Below are 24,876 nucleotides of genomic sequence, written 5' to 3'. Positions count from 1 at the left end.
ACGGTGACACTTGACACGTAGGCTTTCGCGGGCAATATTTTTCAAATCAAGGCGTTTTTAGGTTAGGTCATATCAATATAAATGTGTCGTTAACCCACCACCACCCCACACGGCCAACTAGTAAGGTTTGTCATGTAAACAAAACGTGCCAATTAGTAACTAATTGTTTAACAAAACATGCGAATTAGTAACTAATTGTTTGCATTACAAACCTTACTAATTGGCCGTGTGGTGTGGTGATGGGTTAACGACACATTTATATTCATGCGATCTAACCCAATTTTTTTTTATTAACTATAACATTTATGAAAACACTATAACGGCCAAATACACATTTCTAGAGGAGCAACCGCGCCGAACTGTGGACCTCGGCCACCAGAGTTCGATACCCGGCCATGGCTAACGGCAGTGGCGAGAGATATCTGAACTGGTCCTGGACACCACCCTTCGCCAACCCGCACTGACCAGCCTGGTGAAGTATGGTTAGCTCTGACGCGTGGTTTTTCTCCAGGTACTGTGGGTTTCCTCCCACACGAAGCCAAACGCGAACGCGAGGAATTAGACGAACATCCCAATGTAGCAGGACGCTCGGAAAAATTGTCTTGAGACTTGGTGAGACTTTCCTTGGGAACAAAGGGCATCGTTATTATTATTCTAAGAATGTGGAATGCATTACACACAGGGATAAAAACGGAAATGTCTCTCGAAAACTTTGAACAACTTCCTTTTAAAAATACAACATACCTCTGCAAGGCACTCCCTGACGGATTACACCAATCCACTGCAGGATTTCTGTAAGGATTTTTGTCGGAGTGCTTTGAGGATTCGTGTCAAAGGTGCTTCATGAATAAATGAGGTTGTTTGTGAAGAGGAGAGGCGCCAGGGCCCTGGGTGATGTGGCCTCGCCTGGGAGTGTCATCCGAAGGCGGCAGGGACACCAAGCCCTTACTCCAAACACTGCCGCCACCTTTCATCTGCCGCCTTTCATCTCCTGCCCCCCTGCTCACCCGTCCGCCTGCTCACCCGGCCCGCCTGCTCACCAAACCCGCGCCTCTCCCACCCACCCATCCGCCCCTCTCGCAGGGACGGCCTTATCAGCAAGGAGGAGATGTCTGCCTACTTCCTGAGAGCCAACTCCATCCTGACGCACAAGATGGGCCAAGGCTTCGTGCACCGGTTCCAGGAGACCACCTACCTCAAGCCGACGTTCTGCGAGCACTGCGCAGGATTCGTGAGTTCTGCGGGCCGCCCGCCCCCTCGCCCCCCCCCCTTCCCCCCGGCACGCGTGCATGCACCCCGTCCGTTGTGGCCGCGAAAACGCGAAAAATCAGTGACGAAAACATTGAGGAGCAGAGCGTTCTTTTAATTTGAGTCAACGAAGATTCGGAGCAGCGGTCGGAAGTCATCGAGCATGATGACGACGATGACGGTGGCGACTACGACTGCCGCCCAGCAGAAACCAAAGCTGTGACCGACCGTGATGAGAGACGGATCAACGAGTCTGAATGAAGACGCTGACGGAGAGCATTTAAGTAACATTACTAGAGGCTGCAGTGCACTTGAGGAATACCGAACGTCGTGATTGGCTATGTGTATTACACGAAAAAAACAGATTCACCGAGTTCACCGATTGGCTGACCTGATAATATTGGGTGCCGACGGGGAGTTATACGCCCCGCAATCCAACATTGAACAACTAAGAGCGTCTGACCCAGGGGTCGTTCATCAAGGACCACCACCGTCTCGCATTCGCTCGCATTGCAAATTCTAGCAAAAAATTAGCTTTTCTTGTTATTTTGGTTGCCGACCCCATTTGTTCGGCTACACGCTTGAGCGTCTGGCTAGACACAGTACGTGGAAGGCCGTCCGGAGTTTGCTTGACTTGAAACAATGCCACTGAAAATGTTGTCTGAATTTTTTTATTTTTTTTTATTTATGTAGAGATGGATACGTGAACGAGACGCATCGTCTGCTTGATTATTTTACGATGAATATTAACGACGTTTGCTGAGCCAGTAAATGAGCCACACTGAGTCTCAAGACCCTTTTGTAGGAGGGGTCCTGCCAAGGTTTTGCAGGCAGAGGAAAAGTTGCTGCTGCTGTGTAATCCCAATTGAGTCATTCGCAGCAATGAGGATGATGATGTTTGGCCAATACCATTTACGGTTTTATTTTAGCCATCGCGAACGGGGGGGGGGGGGGGGGGAATACAAACTCCACACAGAAAGGAGCCCGAGCCAGGAATCGAACCCAGAGCCCTCTCTGCTGTGAGCAGAGGTCGCAAACGGGTTTTGATTCCTTACCCCTACCCGTACCCGGCCGCACCAGGGTCGCAAACGGGTACCCGTACCCGGCCGGGTACGGGTAGCCGGGCATCGGGTAGGGTACGGGTATCGGGTACCCGATTGCGACCTCTGGCTGTGAGGCACTGTGCCAGCACCCTGCCACCCATATAGTGTCTATGGTCGGCAAGGTATTGAACAACCAATACCTTGTTGATCTTGTCCAGGAGCATAAACCATCATCACGCGAACTGCGGTCGTCCTCGCAACGGCTTTTGGCTAACTACTGAACAAAGGCGGTCACCGCACCACGCGCTTCCTTCCGATATTGAGGAAGCCGCTGGGAGCTGTGCACTTTTAAATAATCTAAATTGAAAGCTCATTTCTTTAGGACAGATTTTTGTGTTCAGTTTTGTTGTACTCCCCCCTCCGATTAGTGCGGTCGGCTACGTACGGTGCGAAAGAAGTTCAACATACACACACACACACGTAATGAATGGGATACAATTTCTCACTTCTCCGTAGCCCAGTGCCTGGGCCCCTCTGGCAGTGGGGCCCGGTGCATCCTCACCGCCTGCACACTCGCATTGCTAAGCCCCTTGCCCTGCATGTCGGCAGCACTGGTAGTGTCGCCGCGCCGGCAACCCCTTGACGGCTCGGCTGTTCAGCCGCAGGTTTTAGTTTTTGCTTTTGAGGAACTCTCGGCCGAGTAAGAGGGCAAAGAGGGTTAGACGGGCCGGACAGCAGGAGGGCAGCAACGACGAACAGAACAGCTGCTCGCCACCGCGTATTTACGCCGCATATATTGCTGAGTGCGTAGAGCATTGTTGGGGAGTGGAGGGGGGGACGGACGGTGGCTGGTGAGCCAGAGGAAGGGTCTGTGCGTGCGTGCATCCTGTCGTAGCCCGGCTGCAGCCTGGGTTACAGGCATCGGCCAGATGTCCTCTAATCTGTTGCGTCAGTCGCGTGCTTCCTTCCTCCCGTCGCCGCCGCCGCCGCCGTCTGACAAACAATGTGCTCATTAACGACGGCGCTCCCCCTCGTTTTCATTCTCTTGTCACTGCAGATGTGGGGGCTCATCAAACAAGGCTACAAATGCAGAGGTGAGACACTGGCGACGTCATCGTCGTCGCCCACGTCGCGGCAATTGCGCGGACGAGCGCTTTGTTCGCGAGGTGTCATCCAGCCGAGGCGACGGCCGTGCGCGCCGCGCCGATCGCCGGGAGCCTTTTGACTGATCCGCGGAGGGTCGCGCCGCTCGCTGGCAGAGTTTGCGTCCCGTGGCACGACGCCCGATAATAGTCCAATTGGGTGTGAATTTGGCGAAAAACACCGGGGCCTGCTGGTCTACATTGCTCCAGAACTCTGCGGTGTTCACTCCCTGCCCTCCAGGATAATTTTGTTTTAAAGATAAGTTAAGGCTGAATGGAGCCAAGTATTTTTATGGTCGCCCACCCTGTGGCTTCACCTGCAACCCGCTTGTTCCGCCCTCTGACCTGTGCCCTCTCACCCCCCCCCACCACCCCGCACCCCCACCCCCACCTGCCCCCACCCACCAACACGCTCGCAGACTGCGGTGTGAACTGCCACAAGCAGTGCCGCGAGCAGTTCGTGAGCGAGTGCAAGAAGCGCTCCAAGAGCTTGTCGTCGGAGAACTGTTCGCCCAACACCTACCGCTCGCTGCCAAGCACGCCCGGAGTCAGCAGCCCCGGCAACAGTGAGCGATGCAACCGGCACGGCACGCGGCCAGCGCGGCCATGGTGGGCAGAGCGGCCGGCGTAGCCAGTAGTGGCCAGAACGGCCGGAGAAACCGTCCACGCGTTCCCTGCGCGCGCGCGGAGCAATCGCGCGCGGTGTAATCGCGCGTGGGATCCCGCGCCGCAACAGCTCCCCGACGGGACGCGCTCTCGTGTTGTTGCCGTGCGCGAGGCTGATCGTTGACGGTGTCCGACGCTTCGCTCCCGCACGCTCGTAGCGGTTGCTGAAGAAGCTGACGGCTGTGCACCAATGTATTTTTAATAAAAGCTGCTTTACATACGAAAATATATAGGATGATTAAAAAAATATATTTTTTATTCTGTTATTTTTATATAAATCCAGCTGAGTGGCTCAGCGGTAGAGCAAGCAGCTCGCAAGCTGAAGGTTTGCGAGTTCAAATCCCGGTTGAGGGGCAGTTGACTCAGCCCATAATTATTATGGGGTGAATAAAATGAGTACCGCTTCGTGTGGGAGCCAACAGCGGTTGTCGTATGGATAGACCCGCTCCCACCCGAGGAATGTGGACTGCCCACCACTCACTCGGCAGGGCAGTGAACGGGGGATGAGCACCGAACGGCTCAAGGCTAATTTGAGCCGTAGGAACCCACTGTTTATTGATAAACGTGACCACATATTTTTGCGGGGAATATCAACCGAGAATTTTCATTGTTACAAACATTTCCCGTTGTCGCTGAAGAACAAACTCGAACTTGACGAACAATGACTTTTTTTTGTTGCCTTTCAAATGACAAATCAACTGCCGTATGAATGCAAAGGCGCGTAACCAGGATCCATTTTATGGCGAGGCTTTCCATAAGGGGATGGTAATTGCATGATTGCGTCTTTCAGTGAAGCAGCAGAGAAAACCGCAAACGGTCACCAGAGCTCGATCCAATGAGTAAGTACGGGGGTTCCATGTTGCGTTAATAAATACGCTTCTTGTTAAGAACAATAATGTGTACGCTTCTTGCTTAACCTCAAGGCTTCTAAGCTTTATTTTGACATTGTAAATGAAAAAAATACATAAACGTGCTTCAGCTTCAGCCCGAATTTTTTTTTATCCAAATTAAGCGATTTAAAAACAAGTCGCTAATGCGGGACATTTCTTTTTTTACCGCTTCTCTCTTAGTGGTAAAAGCTTTGGGCAATAATTACAAGAGTGGTATGTAATTTAATCCGCAGTGGTGGTTCTTGGATGCAGATCGAAGAGGCATCAAACTCCACCGCGGGTTTTCGAGTCTCAGGTGATGCGTGCAGGTGGATAGTTGCGCACTTGGAAAGCGATGCCACCACGTGATGATGACGACGACGATGACGACGATGACGACGCTGTTGCTGCACGAGTGTTGGGCTCTGCCGACCGCTGGAGAAAACGCTGACGATGAAGCCGCTCGCCAGCACTTGCCAGTTTCTCAGTGGGGTCTCTATGCGTGTATATGGGTCTCTGTGTATGTCTGTGGGTCTCTATGCGTGTCTGTGGGTCTCTATGCGAGTCTGTGGGTCTCTATGCGAGTCTGTGGGTCTCTGTGTATGTCTGTGGGTCTCTATGCGTGTCTGTGGGTCTCTATGCGTGTCTGTGGGTCTCTGTGTATGGGGCTCTATGTCAATCAGTGGGGTCTCTATGCGTGTCTGTGGGTCTCTGTGTATGGGGCTCTATGTCAGTCTGTGGGTCTCTATGCGTGTCTGTGGGTCTCTGTGTATGGGGCTCTATGTCAGTCTGTGGGTCTCTATGCGAGTCTGTGGGTCTCTGTGTATAGGCCTCTATGTCAGTCTGTGGGTCTCTATGCGTGTCTGTGGGTCTCTGTGTATGGGTCTCTATGCGTGTCTGTGGGTCTCTGTGTATGGGGCTCTATGTCAGTCTGTGGGTCTCTATGCGTGTCTGTGGGTCTCTGTGTATGGGGCTCTATGTCAATCTGTGGGTCTCTATGCGTGTCTGTGGGTCTCTATGCGTGTCTGTGGGTCTCTGTGTATGGGGCTCTATGTCAGTCTGTGGGTCTCTATGCGAGTCTGTGGGTCTCTGTGTATGGGGTTCTATGTCAATCTGTGGGTCTCTATGCTTGTCTGTGGGTCTCCGTGTATGGGGCTCTATGTCAGTCTGTGGGTCTCTATGCGTGTCTGTGGGTCTCTGTGTATGGGGCTCTATGTCAGTCTGTGGGTCTCTATGCGAGTCTGTGGGTCTCTGTGTATGGGGCTCTATGTCAATCTGTGGGTCTCTATGCGAGTCTGTGGGTCTCTGTGTATGGGGCTCTATGTCAATCTGTGGGTTTCTATGCGAGTCTGTGGGTCTCTGTGTATGGGGCTCTATGTCAGTCTGTGGGTCTCTATGCGAGTCTGTGGGTCTCTGTATATGGGTCTCTATGCGAGTCTGTGGGTCTCTGTGTATGGGGCTCTGTGTGAGTCTGTAGGTCTCTATGCGAGTCTGTGGGTCTCTATGTGAGTATATGGGTCTCTTTGTGAGTCTGTGGGTCTTTGTGAGTATGTGTCTGTGTACGGTGCTCTATGTGAGTCTGTAGGTCTCTATGCGAGTCTGTGGGTCTCTATGTAAATCTGTGGGTCTCTATGTGAGTCTGCGAGTCTCTATGTGAGTGTGGTTCTCTGTGTATGGGTCTCTATGTGAGTGTGGGTCTCTGTGTGAATCTGGGTTTCTATGTGAGTCGGATCTCTATGCGAGTCTGTGGGTCTCTCTGTCAGCCTATGGGTCTCCGTGTGAGTCTGTGGGTCTCTGTGTGAGTCTGTGGGTCTCTATTCGAGTCTATGGCCTCCGTGTGCGTCTGTACGAGTCGGTGGGTTTTTGTGTGAGTCTATGGGTCTACGGTAATGTGCGGTGATGATGCATCCGTGCGGGTGACGATGAAGCCACTGCCATTGTAATCCTCTTACTCAACTGAATGCACCCAGACTGGAAAACCCGAGGCAGACTTTGCATCCTCCCCAAACGTCATCCGCGAATCGTCGCCGTGGATTTGTCGTCGCGACCGAAACGACGCGGCGAACCGCACCGTCACCGCACCGTCCGCCCGGTCGCCGCCAGGCTGTGCCCCAAGCCACGCTCCCCCTTACCAACACCCCCCCCCCTCTCCCTCCCGCCACATTCGTCTCCTTGCAGTGTCTGACGGAGAGGTGTTCACCTTCTCGGCGGAGGACGTGCGCAGCGGCAACAGCGACGGTCGCTCCGTGGACGGCGTGGCCGGTGGCCTGAGTTCGAGTCCCGGTGCGGGCCCTGGCGCCCTGGCGCCCCTGTGCTTGCAGCGGGCGGCCGAGCGATCCGGCGGTGGCGGCGGCGCGGGGGGGGCGGACGGCCAGGCGTGGATGGAGGCGCGCGCGTGCTCGCGGTGGGGCGAGCACCCCTCCGGCCTGCACACCTTCCCCAAGATGAAGCCCAAGCGCGCCGACGGGCACAAGTGGGGCAGCCGCCGGAGGGGGCAGCCGCTGGCGCTCGACGGGGCGGCGGTCACGGCGGCGCGAGCCGACAGCACGGAGGGCAGCAGCGGCAGCAGCAGCGAGGGCAGCGTGGGGCTGGGCGGGGGGCAGCACTCGCCGGCGACGGAGCAGCAGAGCAAGCACCCATCGGCGTGTCCGTGAGGTCGGTGCGCACGACGCCACGATCACAACCAATTCGACTGGGAGCACATCACGACAGCGGCAATCACCGACCTCTACTGGCACCAGACTGATGCCCGCTGGGGAGCCGGGTGCCGAGTCACATCGTGCCGAACAGGGACGGCTGCTTACCGCTTGTTTTGCACTCTTGAGGCACGAAGGGCGCTCTATCAAAAACAAATCAATATCATTGCCACAATAGCAGCAGCATCAGCAGCTGTGATCAATCTGCTGCTGGGTAAAGGTCTCTCCAAGCTGAGTCCATCCCTCGTGGGTTCAACGATGTAACAAACCGTGTAGCTCCCAGACACAAGATAATTTCATTGCTCCATCGCTGCGGTGGACGTGCTCTCTCTGGGCATGCGTTCCCTCCTTTGGCTGCCACTCCGGTGTTAGTCTCGTCCACTGGCCATCATCCCTTCTAGCCACAACGCATCCATGCCCAAAGGTCCGCGTGCTTTTCCTGACCTGCACGTCTTCTCTGATCCACGTGTTCATCTTTGTCTCTCAGTGTAAATCCACCTGCAGTATTAAAAATGTCTTTGTAATTCCCGTGCGCTGTGCGTTTAGCATTAGCAAGTGCCCGTCACCCATTCCTGTCAGCCCATACAGTCCACCCGTATTCTTGCGCAGGGAAATTGAGTTTTCGGGTCCATGCAGCGTACAGCCGTTTCAAATGCGGCCAAAAACAAATGTTTGTTTCTATATGTTTGCGTTTCTCCCTTGTTATTTGACTTTATAGAATTAACATTAAGATTTACAAGGGCACGGGGAGACCAATAAGGTCTGAATTGGTCTGTAATAAGGTAGGCACTGATAAGGGGTTGACTGGAATGCATCACCGTCATTGCCTTCAATCACGCAGAATCGAAATGTATTTTGAGAGTGTATATTTCACCTTTGATACACACACGTAAAAACTATATTCCGTAAAATAGTTTTATTTCTTTTAATGTTATTTCCACAGAAGTATTTAGAACTGTGCTTTGAGCACCACATTTAAATTACTGATGCAATCGATTATTAGAATGCTTTATTTATAACCAGCCGAGAGCTAAAAGCGTCCGTTTCAATGAATAACCAGAAAAAAGTCGTGCATCACAGGCGCAACGACAAACACAGAGCATCACTACAGCGATTTATATTCATAAAGTTTTCCCATTTCCAGGGCTGTGTGTCATTCAAACGACGTGAACGCGGCGGAGTCGGCAGAGGTGCCCGGTGCGGCGCGCCAGGACCCCAACTTCCACGTCTAATACGGCTCCCGGAATGTTGCCGGTTCTGCCATCGCCCGGTAACACCGGAGGCGGCTGCTGTCGGCGAGCCACCGGCGCCGGCAAATCCTTCACTGCGAACGGCTTCCCGTCCGGGCAATTCCATCTCGACTCGCCGCCGTCGACAAAACAAGGGGAGGGGTGGGGGGTGAATCAAAGTGAGCGCCGGCCAGCATTGGCGCAAGCCCGGAATCAAACTACATCGGCCAACCGCCGGACAGAGCTGCGTAGAGAGAAGGCCGGCCGGCTGCCCTCCGGCTGCGGGCTATCGACTCTGTGAAGGTCGAGTGCCCGTTTCAGAAGGGAACAGGGGGTCGCCGGCGGACCGGCCACCAGGCGTCCGTTGACGCAACGACAAAAAACAAATGTAATCAGGGAACGCGGCATTCGCCGAAGATGCCGCAGGAGCACCGATTGAGAGCGGTCCGTGCTCCGGCAGAGTGGTGACTTCGAGCGGGGGCGTTGGGGTTTGTGTGCCAAAAAATAAAAAACCAACCAACAGCATCGAATCGCCCACAGTTTTGCATCTCGCCGATGCCCGAGTGCTCGGCCCGTAGGGGGGGAAAACACTCCCGAGCGTTTGTTGTGCAGTTTCCGCGCGACACGAGCGGTCATACCAAAGAATCGATAAGGACTCCGGGTTGGACGCTGGAACGACCCGCCGCCGAGTCGCGGAGGTATCTCTGTAAGTAAGCGAGCGAAGAGCACATTTCGTCCCTGGCGGGGAGGCCTCCTGTACATAGGGTGCGTCGTGTTACTTTACTGCGAGGTGTTTCCGCAACGTCAACTTGTGTTTGCTTGTTGTGCGCAGGAGCGTTTGTTTCCAATTCAGCGCAAAAACTGGTGTCTTCGTGTTAAAAGAACACAATGTTCACGGCGTTAGAAATTTCTTTTTGCGGTTTGATCGCAAACAACGTTTGCGCTTGCGTTATTTATATTGGGAGGTTGACTCACCTGGTGCGTTTACAGGATTCTGTGCCTGCCACGGAGACGGCACCGGAGTCTTTCACGGTGTCCGGGTTGCGGCGCATGCCGTTCGGCGCAACGTTTGACCTTTGGCCACGCGTGCCGGGATGCGGGGAAGAGTAGAAGAAGCTTCGCCGAAGCAGGTGGAGAGAAAATATCAGACGCCGTGCCGAACAACGCGCGGCAGAACCCGACGACGCTGGAGAGCCGCACGGCACGACTGTGAAAACCTCCGCGGTACTTCTGTGGTTTTGTCCACGTGCTGCCCGGGAGAGTTCCACGAACAGATGTCAGAGGTAACGCGAGGAATTGGGGGGCGACTGTGGGGCGGTGCCGAACACCGCCAACACAACATCGTGATCCCCGACAGCCGAGTGACAGCGACACGGGCCTCGGCCGATCGAAGCCGTCGGGTTTTCCGAGAGCGTTGCGGTTTCGTGGAGCGGCGGCCTTTTGTGCGTGCGACGGAAGATCCGTCGCACGCGAGCGGGTGCGTCCGGGGCGACCGTCGTGGAGGCAGCGGCGGTGGCGGCGTCGCCCGTCGGCTTCTGCCACAACCTCACCGCTCGTTGGTGACGGAGGGAATTTTGACGCGAAAGTCAGTTTTGATGGGTGGACAACCGCTGGAGCGAATTATGTTTTGCTTGAATCTTTGTATCGTTGTTCAAACAGTGTTCACAGTGGCATTAGAGCGCTCGGATTACTTTAAACTGCCGATGGAGTGGGCCGCACAGACCCACTTAACGTGCCAACGTTGGGTCAACGTTGGCGTGTGGTTACAACCGTTGGGCCGACGTTGGCCCACCGTTGCACGGTTGATGGGAACACGTGTGTTCTGTTGGGTGAATGCACGTTCGGTTCTGCGTTCGAGACGCGGAAAATGTATACGTTTACAGATTGAACTTCCCCCTTTGTGGGTTCAGAATGCGAGTGTTAGCTCCGAACAGGGCTTGCACACAGTCTGCAAAACGTTGTTTTGGGAGAACTGGAATACATTTTGATAAATTAAATATTTCTTTTAAAAAGTACAAATTTTATTTTAATAAAAAAACAACACCTGAAGAACTGAGAGAGCGCTGACATCGTCCGAGAGCGCGGGGCCTCTACGAAGCCTCGCCCGGCTCCATAGAGGCCGGACCTCGTCGCCTGTGCCGTGTGAATTTTAAAGCCAGTAAATTGGGTTGTGGGGGTGCTAAGCCCTGTTTAGCCGGAGAGCCGCCTCCACTGCCCCCCCTCCCCCCGCCATCATCGTCACCGCTCTGTGCATGCGCTCGTGGCTGCGGCTAAGCTGCCGGGTTGCCTCGACTCATCTAACCGAGCGCCACTGCGGTCGGCCGTCTCCGACGCAGAAGAACAAAACGGCTCCCATAGATTTACGACTTTGTTTTGAACGAAAGCACACAACGGACAATTCAGGTATCGGCTACAACGAAGAGCCATTGTTGCATATACTGATGTGTGGTGAAAACAAGCCTCATGACCGTCACGACGGTGTGGAAGACCCCTCCGTCCAGCGGTCCATTTAAAGAGGGTCTGTTAAAAATAATTTATTTTTTCAACACACTGGCGGGAATAACCCCAGCAGCGTGTTTCGCTTGGGACAGAGGCGGCATGGCGAGAGGAGTCTAAACCCTTCATCTCCGCCGCGCGAGACTGCGGCGCAGTTTCTAGCGGGTCGAGCCGCGCGAGCTCTCCGTGGCGTGCCTTCACGGATCGCGACACGTGCCATCCCGCACGACGTTTACGCTCGGCAATGTCGGGCATCGGGAATGTCGGATGTCACGCTGAACGACGCCCGACGTTCCCGAGCGGAAAACGTCGGACGTCGCGCACCGCGTGACGCCCGACGTTCCGAGCGGGGGCGTCGAGCGTTGCGCGTCCAACGACACGCGGCGCGGCACGACCGCGCAAAAAACGCCTCTTCGATGGGACTGCCGGGAAGCTGTAGTTTGAAACTGAACGAGCCGGCGAGCCGACTGTAGGTGCCGGCGGGACCGGCGGCTCTGCGCCGCCGTGCGTGACCTGTGGTTTTGTGGGGCAACGCGGGGTTCGTGCGGAACTCGCGACGATGATCAAATTGACTCGTGACGACCGCACCAAGGATACACCTCAAATGCCTTCTTTTTTTCGCTGCTGCTGCTGCTGCACGTTGGTGGGACACTCACGGCAAACGTTCATATGGTACTACTGATGGCGCATTGAGGCCGTGTGTCTTTTTTTAATTACAACAATGTTGAAATGTGTTCATTGCATAGATTCTCAGACAACAACAGCAGCAGCAGGCTCTCGGCGTAGTTGTAACCAAGCGCGCATAGGCGACCGTGGAAGTGTTACACAGGGTGATACATTTATAGATGCCCCACCAAAACAATACGGAGAAATCAGTTTTCATCTTCTTAGGTTTTTTCGGTAAAGTGACTTTACCGAAACAACCTAAGAAGATGATTCCTTGCAGTCACGAAAGCTTCAAATCTAAAATCAGTTTTCGCCACGTGCAGGTGGCGAGGTGGACGATTGCATCGCAGGGATTTGCGCGGCGTCAAGGTGGTGGAGGTAGTAGTGGCGGCGCCTTGGGGCATGAGAACTTCGATTTTAGCGAGCGGGCAAAAGCCTCTACAACGTCCCCCACTAATCCGACGGAACTCTCCCGATGTCCGACAATGGCCGGCCGACGTTGGACATCAAGCGTTGAGGGGAGAGCAAGGGGGGGGGGGCGTTAGGAGCACATTGGGGTATCTATCAGTGGATCACCTTGTACTGTAGTATTAATTAACAACGTGTAGGCTGCCTTTGTGTTTGTACATTCAGACTGCGGTGTGTGCGCGCGTGCGTGGCACGTGGCGCGGAGGAGTGGGTTGAGAGGTGTGCGTAAGTGCTGCGAGCGGGAGGGGAGCAGTGGCCGTAGCGAATTAAATGTGCCCCCCCCCCTCGCTTTTGCAAGTGAGGCAATCCCAGGTCTCCCGAGATCTCAACCTGGCTAAAAAAAACTAAACGGGGGCCCCTCCAACTCGAGGGCCCCCTCCCGCACAATCGATAGCCACGCCGCTGCGGGAGACGTGAAGGGAACTGAAGAGAGCTTCATCGCGACTGCTGGAATATAATAATTTAAATTTAGAAATCGCCCTTAAACAGTCGTTCTCAGGGATCAGATTCCCACCTTGGGCAAAGCCCCCCCCTCCCCCCTCCTTTTAAATGCCTAATTGGCTGAAGAGGAAATGTATAAATGTTATTTGTCCAACAAAAATCTGGTGAAAAAAAACAAGCTGATTTAGCAGCAGGACACAAGCTGGGCTGTTGGAGTTCACTGGTGGCCGATGATGCGGATCGGTGATGGGAAAGCGTGAGACGGGCAATGGAATGGCGGAGTCCGGGGTAGCTCCGAGACCCCAGATGGGAACAACTGGACAGACGGATGGACGAGTGGCTTTCTCAATATGCAGTCGTGCATTACACACACGAAAAACAAAGCGATTGAACAAAAAGAGGAATTCAGACTCGCCGCCGATGATGACGATGAAGGTGCTGAAGGTGATGGAGGTGATGGAGCGTCTCGAAGGACGCAGCGAAGGACGTTTACTGGGAAATGTGCGACCACAACTCTGTGGTCAGTGCGGTGGAGAAGACGAGCAGATTATTTTCAACTGACATTTTAAAATAAAATAAAAACACACACCGCGTGCAGACATCATCGAAGCACTGGCGAAGATGTTCCAGAATCATCGAATCACCCCGGAAGAAGAGCTCAGGGATGGTACATCGTTATTTAATCACCAAAACAACCTTGGTTTTGGCGGAATTGAAAACAAAGGAATATATTTTGTGCTACATTGTTTAGATGGCAGGAGAGGTTTGGCTGATGTCTGTAACAGTCCCACTGTGTCGGCAGGTCCCTCCAATGAATGTATTTCCAAACAGAGACTGGAGCTAAGGGACAGTGCGACCCGTCCAGAAAACAACAACAACAGCAGCAAGTGTTTGATCCTGGACTGTCAGGGTAAAATGTGGGGTTTGGGAAATCCTCTGTTCGGGCCTGTGCAGCCTTAATTTTATAGAAGTAGATTTATTTATACACTGTATACCTAGAATGATTGCTTGTGACCAGCAAGATTTTTAATAGAATAAACTCTATGATATGGTACTGCATTCATGTTATTTACATCTACCTGCACGTGACAGCCTCAAGAGAGCGTGATTTTAAAGAGATATTTCCCCCACACTTGTATCACGACTGCGTAATCGGCATCATGTCACGAGATGAAGCATCGCATTCGGATGTCGCGCGCTGTAGTGCGTCGCCCCCCCCTCCTTCCTGTTAGAGAACACCCCGCGGAAGCGGATATCACATAACTACCTCTCAGATGCTTTTAAGCGACATTTGTTCCACACATTAGGGGCAGCACTTTCCCACCCGCTCTGTCACCGAGATGTTCAATTGATCACTTTAATTCTCACAGCTGGAATTTAACCAAATTAAATACGCAGCTAAAGTGAATGAGATTTTGTTTTGTGCAGTTATCGGACTGGGACCATCAACTCAGTACAGTTGAGGACCCGGTTTAATCTCAGGTTCCTTCTTGATCTCGAACCGAGGTTCTTATCGGTGCCAGCTCAGCGCTCTGACCTCTCTGTGACCTGGCCACCGTGAAGAGTTGTGATTCAATATATAAAAAACCAGACTCGCTATTTTCATTTGTGTGTACACAGTACACAACTGCCAATGTGTCCGTTTTTTTTAACCAACCATGTTGTTAAAAGTGCTGCCCCGTCCACCCAGTGTCTTAATAACACCAGCTGATCTGGAAAACACATTCCTGCGGAGGGAGCTGGTAGGAACGGTGGGTTGGTGTATTCCGCAAATATGCCCGACTGTGAGGGCGGGCACAAGCCGGCGTGAGTAGGTTAAACGTTGAGTTATATAAGGGCACCACGGGGTGACCAGCCCCTCCCCACCCAGCCCCACCCCTCCCACCCCCCACCCAGCTCCACCCTCCCCACCCAGCCCCTCCCCACCCAGCCCCTCCCTGCACGACGGACGGACACAATAATCCCCTGTGGGCTGGTGTAACCAGGAGGTTCCTACCAGTATAATTTACTTCAGCCCTGCCATTGTTTTTTCGGGGTGAGAATCAAACGCGTGACGCCTGTGCCTTGCTCGTGGAGCCTCCTTTCGAGGCTGAATGTGATGGATGAATGGGGGCGTGGCTTCGCGATGAGACAATCTGGGGAGCACATTCTTCCAGCATCGGGTCTCAATTCGAGGGCCGGGACGCCCGGCGGCCAGACGCCGTGCCAAGTGTCTCGGAATCCCGGCAAGGGGGCGGCACTGGCAAGGGACGGCGCTCAAAGAAAGCAAACAAAAGATGTGCTTAGGGGCCGTACATGAATGACGTCACGCACCTAGGGGGGGGGGTCAGACATTTGTGACGATGTGTGACAAGGGGAGGTTTGAGAAATGTGACGTCACATCAAATTGCGCAACTTTAAATAAATATAGACAACACGTTCTACTTAATTAAATAGACTTTTTAATAACATTTTCTCCTAGAACATCAGAGTGCAGCGCCACATTAAATACGCACAATGACAATAGTTTAAAGCGATTTGAAGCATTTTTTTTGGGGGGGGGGCAGATCTTTGTGACGTCATATTTGAGGGGGGGGGGGGTTTGACTTTTTATGACGCCGTGTGACGAGGTGGGGGGTCAAAAATCGTCCAAAATCGCGTGACGTCATTTATGGACGGCCCCTTACAGGTTTTCACTACTGCGTTTGGTGTCCGCGGTTGTGCAGTGTGGCCCTACGGTGTGATTTCGGCCTGTGCGTGCCTAGCAGCTACCTTTTTCCACCCGATCAAACGTCTCAACCGGACTGCGGGCTCCATTACCACAACCGTGCACGTCGACTGTAAAAGCGCTCGACGCAATACCCACCAGACCGAAAACACATGCCAGTTCCCCGACTGCGCGGCAGGAATTGATTTGTACCAAGAATCTGGTGGATTCCTGATTGAATATATGACAGTAAACTGCAGTGTTGATAATAGACCCTAGGCTGACTAACGAAAAATTATCGTGTGGCCAGGTCGCTTCTGAAAAAAGAGCAATATAGCTCAGTGGGCCTTACCTGGTGAAATTAAAAAATCGTTTAGTTTATATACTCGTGGGTACAACTATGGCTGCCACCTGTCCAGGTAACCCTGGCATGGCTAGCGACTGTTATATATTTTTTAACCCGTGGCACATGAGGGGGGAGGCGAGTAGAATCAAGGATTATAATGTAATGGAAAACGAGATAAGTAATATTTTTTTTAAACTTTTTTTTAAAAACACGCTTTAATTAAATGTACCGTACTAGTAATGGAAGAACTCCAGGAAGTGGCCCCGAAGCTTGCCACAACGTAAGGCACCGTGGCCAATTACAGCCAACGTCAGTTGACCGTGGACAATTAGACCCGAGCCGAAACATAACAGATAAAAAAGATTGTTTGAAAATGTTTTTATTTTTTATGATATAATATAGTATTGTCATCAGTATGACATAAGTATACCAAGTTTGCAGTCGATACCACATTGGAAAGTGGGTTAAAATTGAGTTAGAAGATTTGAGGATACAACAACGACAACAACATACAGAGTGAGTTAAATGAAAGCGTGTAATAAAAAGGAACTGTAAAGGGAAAAGAGAAAATGAGAGGAAGACTGGGAAATAAGAGTAAAGGGGTGGAAAGGGAACGCAGACACGGGAGCAAAGGCTCGAGAGAGATGAGGCTTGAGAGGAAGATGCCTGCTACACGAAGGCTCTCGGTTCTCGCTGCACGGCGGAGCAGCGTCTGTTTCCACAGGGGGCGTCGGGGAGAGGGGAGGGAGACAGAGTGGGGCAGACCACACACAACTCCGGTAATTTACGGGAGGCTTGAGCTGACTTAGACGTATGTCTGAGCCAATCAGCGTCAAGGATGAGGCAGCAGCATCAGCCAGCAACACTGCAGAATCGAGGGAGAAAGTGAGCTGCTCAGTGAAGTTCGTAAAAAAAAGCTCCCGGCGCGTGGAGCGGAACGTCGGACATCACGCCAAACAACACGCGGTACAACCCGAAATCACATTGCGAGAACATAGTTTATTTTATGTGTTCCACGGATTATCCCGTTTAGCCAGATTAGAGAACTAAAAAGCGTGATAGCGGCATTTCCAACAGCTGGCTTTTGGCAGTCAAGTGATATCCTGCAAATCAGAAAAACGGCCACACATGCGTGAGGACATCAAAGATTCCCCGTTTAGTCTTTGAGCAGACTGTTGGGACAATGCGGTTTGAGGGTGTCTATGAAGGCCGGCATGGCACGCGGCGGGGTGGATAACCAAGACCACGCCCGGTCGCCTTTATCTCCACAGTGCTGATGTTTACAGACCACAACAGTGACTCATTTAAGGCTGAACAGACCTCGGGAGAGGTCCACGACCGGTTCAAATATTCGCCGCTGCGATTGACCGTGAGCGGGAATCGAACTCGGGGTCGCCGGGTTCGCAGCGCAGTGCGATAGCCCCCTACGGGAGGAGACCATCGACTCATAAGACATTTACACGGAGTCTCAACCACCGCACAATAATCCAGTGCCTTTTAAACATGTGCACTGCGCCAAACATCACTACTACTTGCAACGGGGGTCACGGTTTGCACAGAGAGAGATTCCTGACGGGGCTTGTGGTAGAAATGGCAGCGGTAAAAAAAGGTTGACGAGTGAACCTCTGACCATGAATACTGAGGATTATTCGGGGAGGTGAAGACCCCATGTGCCCCTGCCGTCCACATCGTTGGTCACTGTTATGGACCTTGGTTGGTTGACACGCTCCAGATTTGAAGTTTTCGTGGCTGCAGGGATCCATAATCGTTGGTTCTTTCGGTAAAGTCACGTAAGTATAAAATAAAATAAATTAAATCACGACGTTTCGATCGCAACACAAGCAATCATCATCAGGTGGGAAAACCACAGCAATCATTTTTTTTGCTGAAGTGAAAATTTTCAGCAAACATTTTCTTGCTGTGGTTTTCCCACCTGATGATGATTGCTTGTGTTGCGATCGATACGTCGTGATTTAATGTATTTTATACTTACGTGACTTCACCGAAAGAACCAATATTATGATTGACACACGTTGAGTCAAAATCTAAAAGGGGTGGTCTCAAAATATATACCAGCGCCCCCCCGTGGGTTCAGGGAGGTTCAACTCCATTCACGGGTGAACAGCGCTCTCTGCTGGTTGGTGCGTCGTGTGCGTTCTCGTGTTATTTTGATGTTTTAATCTTAAACGGAAGGTCCCTTTAAGCAGTTTCCCCGGCTATTTTACAAGGGAGATAGATCCGTGCTGCGTGAGCACAGCGGCAGTAAGGACAAAGCACAGACAAGTAAAAAAACAACCCCATCAACCCCCATCAATATTGCAGTCCAGGGGTCAAACTAGATTCGAAGCTTTCGTGACTGCAGGAATTACTCTTTGGTTCTTTCGGTAAAGTCACGTAGAAAATAAAATATTAATATAATACGACGTTTCGGTTGCAACACAAGCAGCCATCATCAGGTAAGAATGAATGATGAAACACAGACACGGAAACAACATAGGCAGACACACAAGCAGAGACACCCCGAGCGAGACACACACCATTCGTTCTTACGTGATGATGGCTGCTTGTGTTGCAACCGAAACGTCGTATTCTATATTATTATTTTATTTTATACGTGACTTTACCGAATAAGAACCAAAGAGTAAGGACAGGAGTCCTTAAAGAATATTGCGCAACTTACAAACGGTCGAAACGCGGTTAATGAAACAACACCGTGCACATATACTAGGAGCAAACGGTGCCAGGAAAAAAAAAGTTAAGTACAGAAGGAAGTGTTGCTCTGTGCTTTGGCCTAATTGGGAAATAAATAGGGGGAGTGAAGGGAGAAAACCAAGCTGGAGATGAGCAGCACGGGGATTCCACAAATGTGGAGCAGTAACGCGGGCAGAACTTTTTATACCAAAGGGTTCAGCAAACTGATATTTTAGGAGGAATAAGTAGGCACTTCTGAGGCTAGGCGAGGGAGTTAGAGGGAACTAAGTGGTCATTTAGGTAATTATCGGATTTGTTTAGGACCGTAACGATGAAGATTATCCCAGTGATGGTCTCTCCGGATATCCAGGAGGGGGGAAGGGGACAGATTTCAGTAAATGTGTAAAGCTCGCAATGTGGAGTTCTATCGAGGGGCGTAGAGTGGAATGTACTGGCAAATCGGATTCCTCCAGTATAAATACATATTCTTGCGACGGATTATGAGGTGGAAGGCGCGTTTGTTTGCTTGTAAAGGAATCCAATTTTGGTTTTGTTTTATCTTCCTGGCCATGCGGTGGTCGTCAACGTGGGTCTTGAAAGACGGTTTCGAGTCCAGGATAATGCCACTAGATCAGTGGTTCTTAACCTTTACTGCAGCCTTCGTAATTTCTTTTTATAATCTTCTTGGTTCTTTCGGTAAAGTCACGTAGAAGGGAAGTAATAAAATGATAAAAATAAAACATAATAAAATAATTCTCACGACATTTCGGCCACAACGCAAGCAGCCGTCCTCACCTGAGGACGGCCGAAACGTCGTGAGAATTATTTTATTATGTTTTATTTTTATTATTTTATTACTTCCCTTCTACGTGACTTTACCGAAAGAACCAAGAAGATGAATCCCTGCAGTCACGAAAGCTTTAAATCGAAATGTTTTTAGAATGTTAATAAATACATCGGGTTTTACGTGCCCGTGCCTAATTTGTGTTTTCGATGATTTACCTTCTAATGAAATCTGGCCACGTCTCGCACCCCCAGAAAGGGCATTTCGCACCCCCAGGGGATGCGTGCACCCCAGGTTAAGAAGAACCACTGTTCTAGACATTTAAAGTTCCACCTACTGCATATAGCCGCGAGAAACATATTTAGTTATAAAGAAATGAATTCCGGATTACAATCAATACGAAGTCAAAGAGTTGATAGTCCGCTAATTGACAAGAACTCAGGAAAGGATGGAATGGAAAAAAAATGGGAAAGCCTGTTGTCCATCAATGGGAAGTTACTGACAACAGCAATTAACAATCGTCGTTGTTTAAATGTATTTCACACCGTACGTTGACAACCATGCTAATCGGAGGTGCGGGGGAAGGATGACAAAATAAACATAAAAAATCAGGTATAAAGAAATGGGATTTCAATCTGGATGATTTTAAAGTGCACAGCTCCAGTGGCTTCCTAATATCTGAAGAGCGTTCCAGACGGCCGCAGAAGCGCATCTGAAAGTGCGCGATGCGGCGAGCGTCTTTGTTCGATGGCCAGCCGAGAGCCGCTGCTGCGTGGATGACCGGAGTTCGGGTGATCGTTTATGCTCTTTGACGAGATCAGCGAGGAAGTGTGATTCATTTGTGGCAAGTATTGAGTAACATTCCACCCAAAAGGCGACACGCATCTGGTCTGACTCCTCTTGTGCATTGGAAGTCTACAGATTGGCTCTTCGTAACTCACATTTCCGGCAAGTGCTTGCGATTGTACAGCCTTTTGCAGCAGTCGCACGATAAAATATATTGGATACCTGTGAAAAAGAGCTTCATAGCTCTTCGGATTCCTCCAGTTTAAATACTCTGATGATGAAATCTGAAAATTCACAACACTCGATATTGTTAGCAGCAATGTGCCATCTTAAATAACAATGTACTGTGTATAAGATTGATTCCATTTACCGTGCTTTTGCCAGTCCATCACTGTTGCACGAAGGCATACTTGACCGTACCCGTTTTTTATCCATACTTCACCACTTTGGTCAGCGAGCGGCACCACTGGCGTCCGTGCGGAGCAAAGTGGGGGGGGGGTGGAGGAACCTTCGCCGCCCCTCCCAGCCCCAGCCTATGCCGCAAACAACCCAACAACTTTCAATGTCATACGTCTCGCGGGTCACATTTTCAAACGTCCCGCAAACAAAAAACGACATTTGAACCTTATGGCGGTACCCCGGGGTTCCATAGAACCCCGGCTCTCGCATAATGTCCGCGATGCAGTCTGTTGATGGTCGGCGATGCGGGAATCGACTCATCTCGACGAGCTGTACACGATGCACTATTCAAAGTTGATTTTTTTCGCTAACAGATTTTTGTATGCTGACGTAAGGCGTTTCGACATCGCGGAGTAGCACCGATTTCGTATTGATTGCTACCCCAGTCTCGGAGTTAAGTACACCCCTGGGACAAAAAATAGTGTCCCAGAAATAAATAATTAATTGCCTCGGACATTTTGTGTTATTTGGTCATCTACATCATTTTAGCAGTACCAAAATATAATAATAGGGTTTTTTTCCCTCTTTTTTTCTGGCAACAAAACTGAAACCTTTTTACAAGGAATCATGTGTGCATTAACCGCAAAATGCAAAAAAAAACACTCTGATAATATATGCATTGTCCTTGAAACAAAAAAAGGGGAAAACCCTATTATTATATTTTGGTACTGGCAAAGGTCTAATGATGTAGATGCTTACCCCGAGCCCTCATTACTTTGATAGTGCATTGTCTTTGAGCTGTACGCCTTTTGGCGTCCTCTGTTCTAGCACCAATTGAGACGAGGCTCAAAAGAAAGCCGTTTCTGGTGTGGACCAATCAGTTTCAAGGATAATGCATACATCATCAGTGTGTTTTTTGTTCGCATTTTGACCACAAGTATTGTGGTAAATGGTTGTAGAAAGGTGTCAGTTTTGTTTCCAGAAAAAAAGGGAAAAACCCCTATTATTATTATTGATCATTTAGCCGTTCACTGCTAACATCTTGGGCACGCTTGTGTCGAATATGTCGACGACCGGGAGATACGACCATCGATGTTCGTTCGGGTGATCAGCCTCCGTCGTGATTTCTCACTCAACAGAGTGGGCCGCGTTAAAGGCTGCCCACTTCCACTCCAAAATATCCGCACTAATCGATTACTAGAGGGCATTTTTTTGGACCGGTCAATTGAGCACAGTAACAGCGCCCTTAGTCACTTTCTGTTGTAACTGCAAAGGGGCCGTCCATAGATGACATCATGCACCTAGGGGGGGGGGGGTCAGACATTTGTGACGATGTGTGACGAGGGGGGGGGGGGGGTGAGAAATGTGACGTCACATCAAAATGCGCAACTTTAATTAAATATAGACAACACGTTCTTCTTAATTAAATATACTTTTTAATACATATTTTCTCCTACAACATCAGAGTGCAGCGCCACATTAAATACGCACTATAATGACAATAGTTTAAAGCGAATTGAAGCATGTTTTATTTTCAAAATGGAAATATGGTTTGGGGGGGGGGCAGAGCTTTGTGACGTCATATTTGAGGGGGGGTCTGACTTTTTGTGACGCCGTGTGACGAGGGGGGGGGGGTTCAAAAATCGTCCAAAATCGCGTGACGTCATTTATGGACGGCCCCAAAGACCTTGGTGCAGTGACGGCAGCGGATGAGGTGTGTGTGTCTGTTAATGTGTAGCCCACCCAAGGACGTTGGAATTCTTACTTGGTGTTAATGTTTAATGCACTAATTTATCAAGCATTAACAAAGGCCACGCTGCTGTTGAATAAGTGTTGTACTGAGACATCTGTGGAAAAAAGCTTAGTAGCTCATCGGATTCCTCCAGTTTAAAAAATAAATCCATTCTGATTCTGTTTTAATGTGCTTGTGCACCACTGTCAACGCAGCAGCAGCAGCAGCAGCAGCAAACAATGTGTGCAATTGCAATCGACGTATTTACCAATTTGCGATTGTTGTGAGGACATTGTTAAATCCCTCTGAATTTCACAGATTTCCAGAATATGTATTCACATTGCAGGAATCCGATGAGCTATGAAGCTATTTTCCACAGCCGTCCAGTAGGGGCTGGGTAAGAACGTTCCAAGGCAGCAACATACAGACGCGGTGGTCAGCAGAGGGCAGCGTCGCAGCTACCGTTTGTTGTATTGTACTTCTATGTTCCCGCGTCCATTTGACCGTGTGAAGGATAAGCAAATAACCCCCACGGTGTGTGCGGAGGTCCTCATCCAGCAGTGGATTGACAGCAAAGGTCTGTAACGTACAAGTGCAACTCTCGTCCCTACAATGTCCCATCTTTTTTTTCTCTTCTTGGTTCTTTCGGTAAAGTCACGTAGAATGGAAATAATAAAATAATAAAAATAACACACAATAAAAAAATAATATAATAAAATAACATAAAAAAACCTATTATATTATTTTATTATTTGCATTCTACGTGACTTTACCGAAAGATCCAAGAAGATGAATCCCTGCAGTCACGAAAGCTTTAAATCGAAATGTCCCATCTTGCTTTTCATTTCAGGAGGCGGCCAAGAGTCACGTGACCCACTGCCTGTCAATCAAAGTCGCCCCCAACCCAATCAGCGCAACGCGTTTCATCAGCGACAGTTGCCTTCGTCGGGAAAAGTCCACAACTCGCGACGAATGGGGGAACAACGCGCTCCTCTTATAAGCAACATCATCCGACAGAGTGGATAACGAGAGTTGGGACGGGGGACCTACACGCTTTACACCATGGGGAGAAATACATCACACGAAACTAAATCCTGATGAACAATTTCGAAATTGGCCATTGAGTTGCAGACAAACGCATTATTGTACCAAAAAGTACTATTGTACTCATGAAACATATTTTTCAATGATACGTTAAGGCCAATGAGGGCGGGACCCATAGCGTGCGTGACCATATATAGACATAGCGAGAGAGGGGGAGGGGTGGCTGGGGGATCGTGACGTCACTTCCTAACCCCTCCCCACCGTTCTGCCCCTCCCCACAAAATGACATCCGGTGGAGGAGCCCCTCCCCTCGCCCGCCACCACCTCCGCCGTAACCAGCCCCGCCCCTACCCCATTCCCCTTATCTCACCCCACACACTTAGCCCCTCCCCCCTCTAGCCTCACACCCCGCGAGCCCCCCCCCCACGAGTCCGCCCACACGCCAGTGACCCCCACCACCACCACCAAGCCCCCCTATCGATTTACATTTTTTGTTATGACCACAACGATTTCGATCATCACGATTCAATTTAAACCCAAAAAAATCGACTCGACGTTTCAACTCACAAGTTTCGTTTTTTTTTAGGGACTCCATTCTCCTTCGCGACTTTTCGCGTCAACATTTACAATGTTTTCGTCGACATTTACAATGTTAACGTCTATAACGTGGACGAGCAAAGCCCGCACACTGACCGGCGTCAACGTTACAGTCCCCAAACGAGTGAGAACAATCTAGCAGTGGATCGACCAAGACGACGAAGGGCGGCGGCTTATAACCCCCCCACGAGCCCCCCCCCACGAGCCCTCCCCCCCCACGAGCCCCCCCCCCCCACGAGCCCTCCCCCCCACGAGCCCTCCCCCCACTAGCCCTCCCCCCCACGAGCCCACCCCCCCCACGAGCCCTCCCCCCTCACGAGCCCCCCCCCCCACGAGCCCTCCCCCCCCACGAGCCCCCCCCCCACCCCCCCTCACGAGCCCTCCCCCCACGAGCCCCCCCCCCACGAGCCCCCCCCCCCCCACGAGCCCTCCCACCCCCCACGAGCCCCCCCCCACGAGCCCTCCCCCCCCCACGAGCCCCCCCCCCCCCACGAGCCCTCCCCCCCACGAGCCCCTCCCCCCACTAGCCCTCCCCCCACGAGCCCACCCCCCCACGAGCCCTCCCCCCTCACGAGCCCCCCCCCCACGAGCCCTCCCCACGAGCCCTCCCCCCCCAAGCCCTCCCCCCCCACGAGCCCCCCCCCACCCCCCTCACGAGCCCTCCCCCCACGAGCCCCCCCCCCACGAGCCCCCCCCCCCCACGAGCCCTCCCACCCCCCACGAGCCCTCACCCCCCACGAGCCCTTCCCCCTCACGAGCCCCTCCTTCCCCTACGAGCCCTCCCCACGATCCCTCCCCCTTGTCGCCACTCCCCCTCGTCACCCAATCCCCGCCCCCACCCCTCGCC

At 51.4% G+C, this 24,876-nt stretch overlaps 1 protein-coding gene across 4 annotated transcripts in view; it reads left to right on the top strand.

Moving 5' to 3' along the window:
• LOC144944058 (ras guanyl-releasing protein 3-like) overlaps nucleotides 1-14,016 on the top strand; it is a 95,758-nt gene extending 81,742 nt beyond the window's left edge. For all 4 annotated transcript variants that reach the window (XM_078872105.1, XM_078872104.1, XM_078872102.1 and 1 more), the window contains exons 13-17: nucleotides 1,084-1,231; nucleotides 3,349-3,385; nucleotides 3,853-3,999; nucleotides 7,147-7,623; nucleotides 8,809-14,016. In XM_078872105.1, coding sequence (XP_078728231.1) covers nucleotides 1,084-1,231; nucleotides 3,349-3,385; nucleotides 3,853-3,999; nucleotides 7,147-7,622 — 808 coding nt within the window. In that variant the 3' untranslated portion in view covers nucleotide 7,623; nucleotides 8,809-14,016. The remainder of the gene's footprint in view (nucleotides 1-1,083; nucleotides 1,232-3,348; nucleotides 3,386-3,852; nucleotides 4,000-7,146; nucleotides 7,624-8,808) is intronic.
• The last annotated feature ends 10,860 nt before the right edge of the window (nucleotides 14,017-24,876 follow it).

This window comes from Lampetra fluviatilis, chromosome 33 (assembly GCF_964198595.1).
Source record: "Lampetra fluviatilis chromosome 33, kcLamFluv1.1, whole genome shotgun sequence".
NCBI lineage: Eukaryota > Metazoa > Chordata > Hyperoartia > Petromyzontiformes > Petromyzontidae > Lampetra > Lampetra fluviatilis.
The sequence above is the reverse complement of the archived record's forward strand: the minus strand, read 5'-3'. Positions and strand labels throughout refer to the sequence as shown.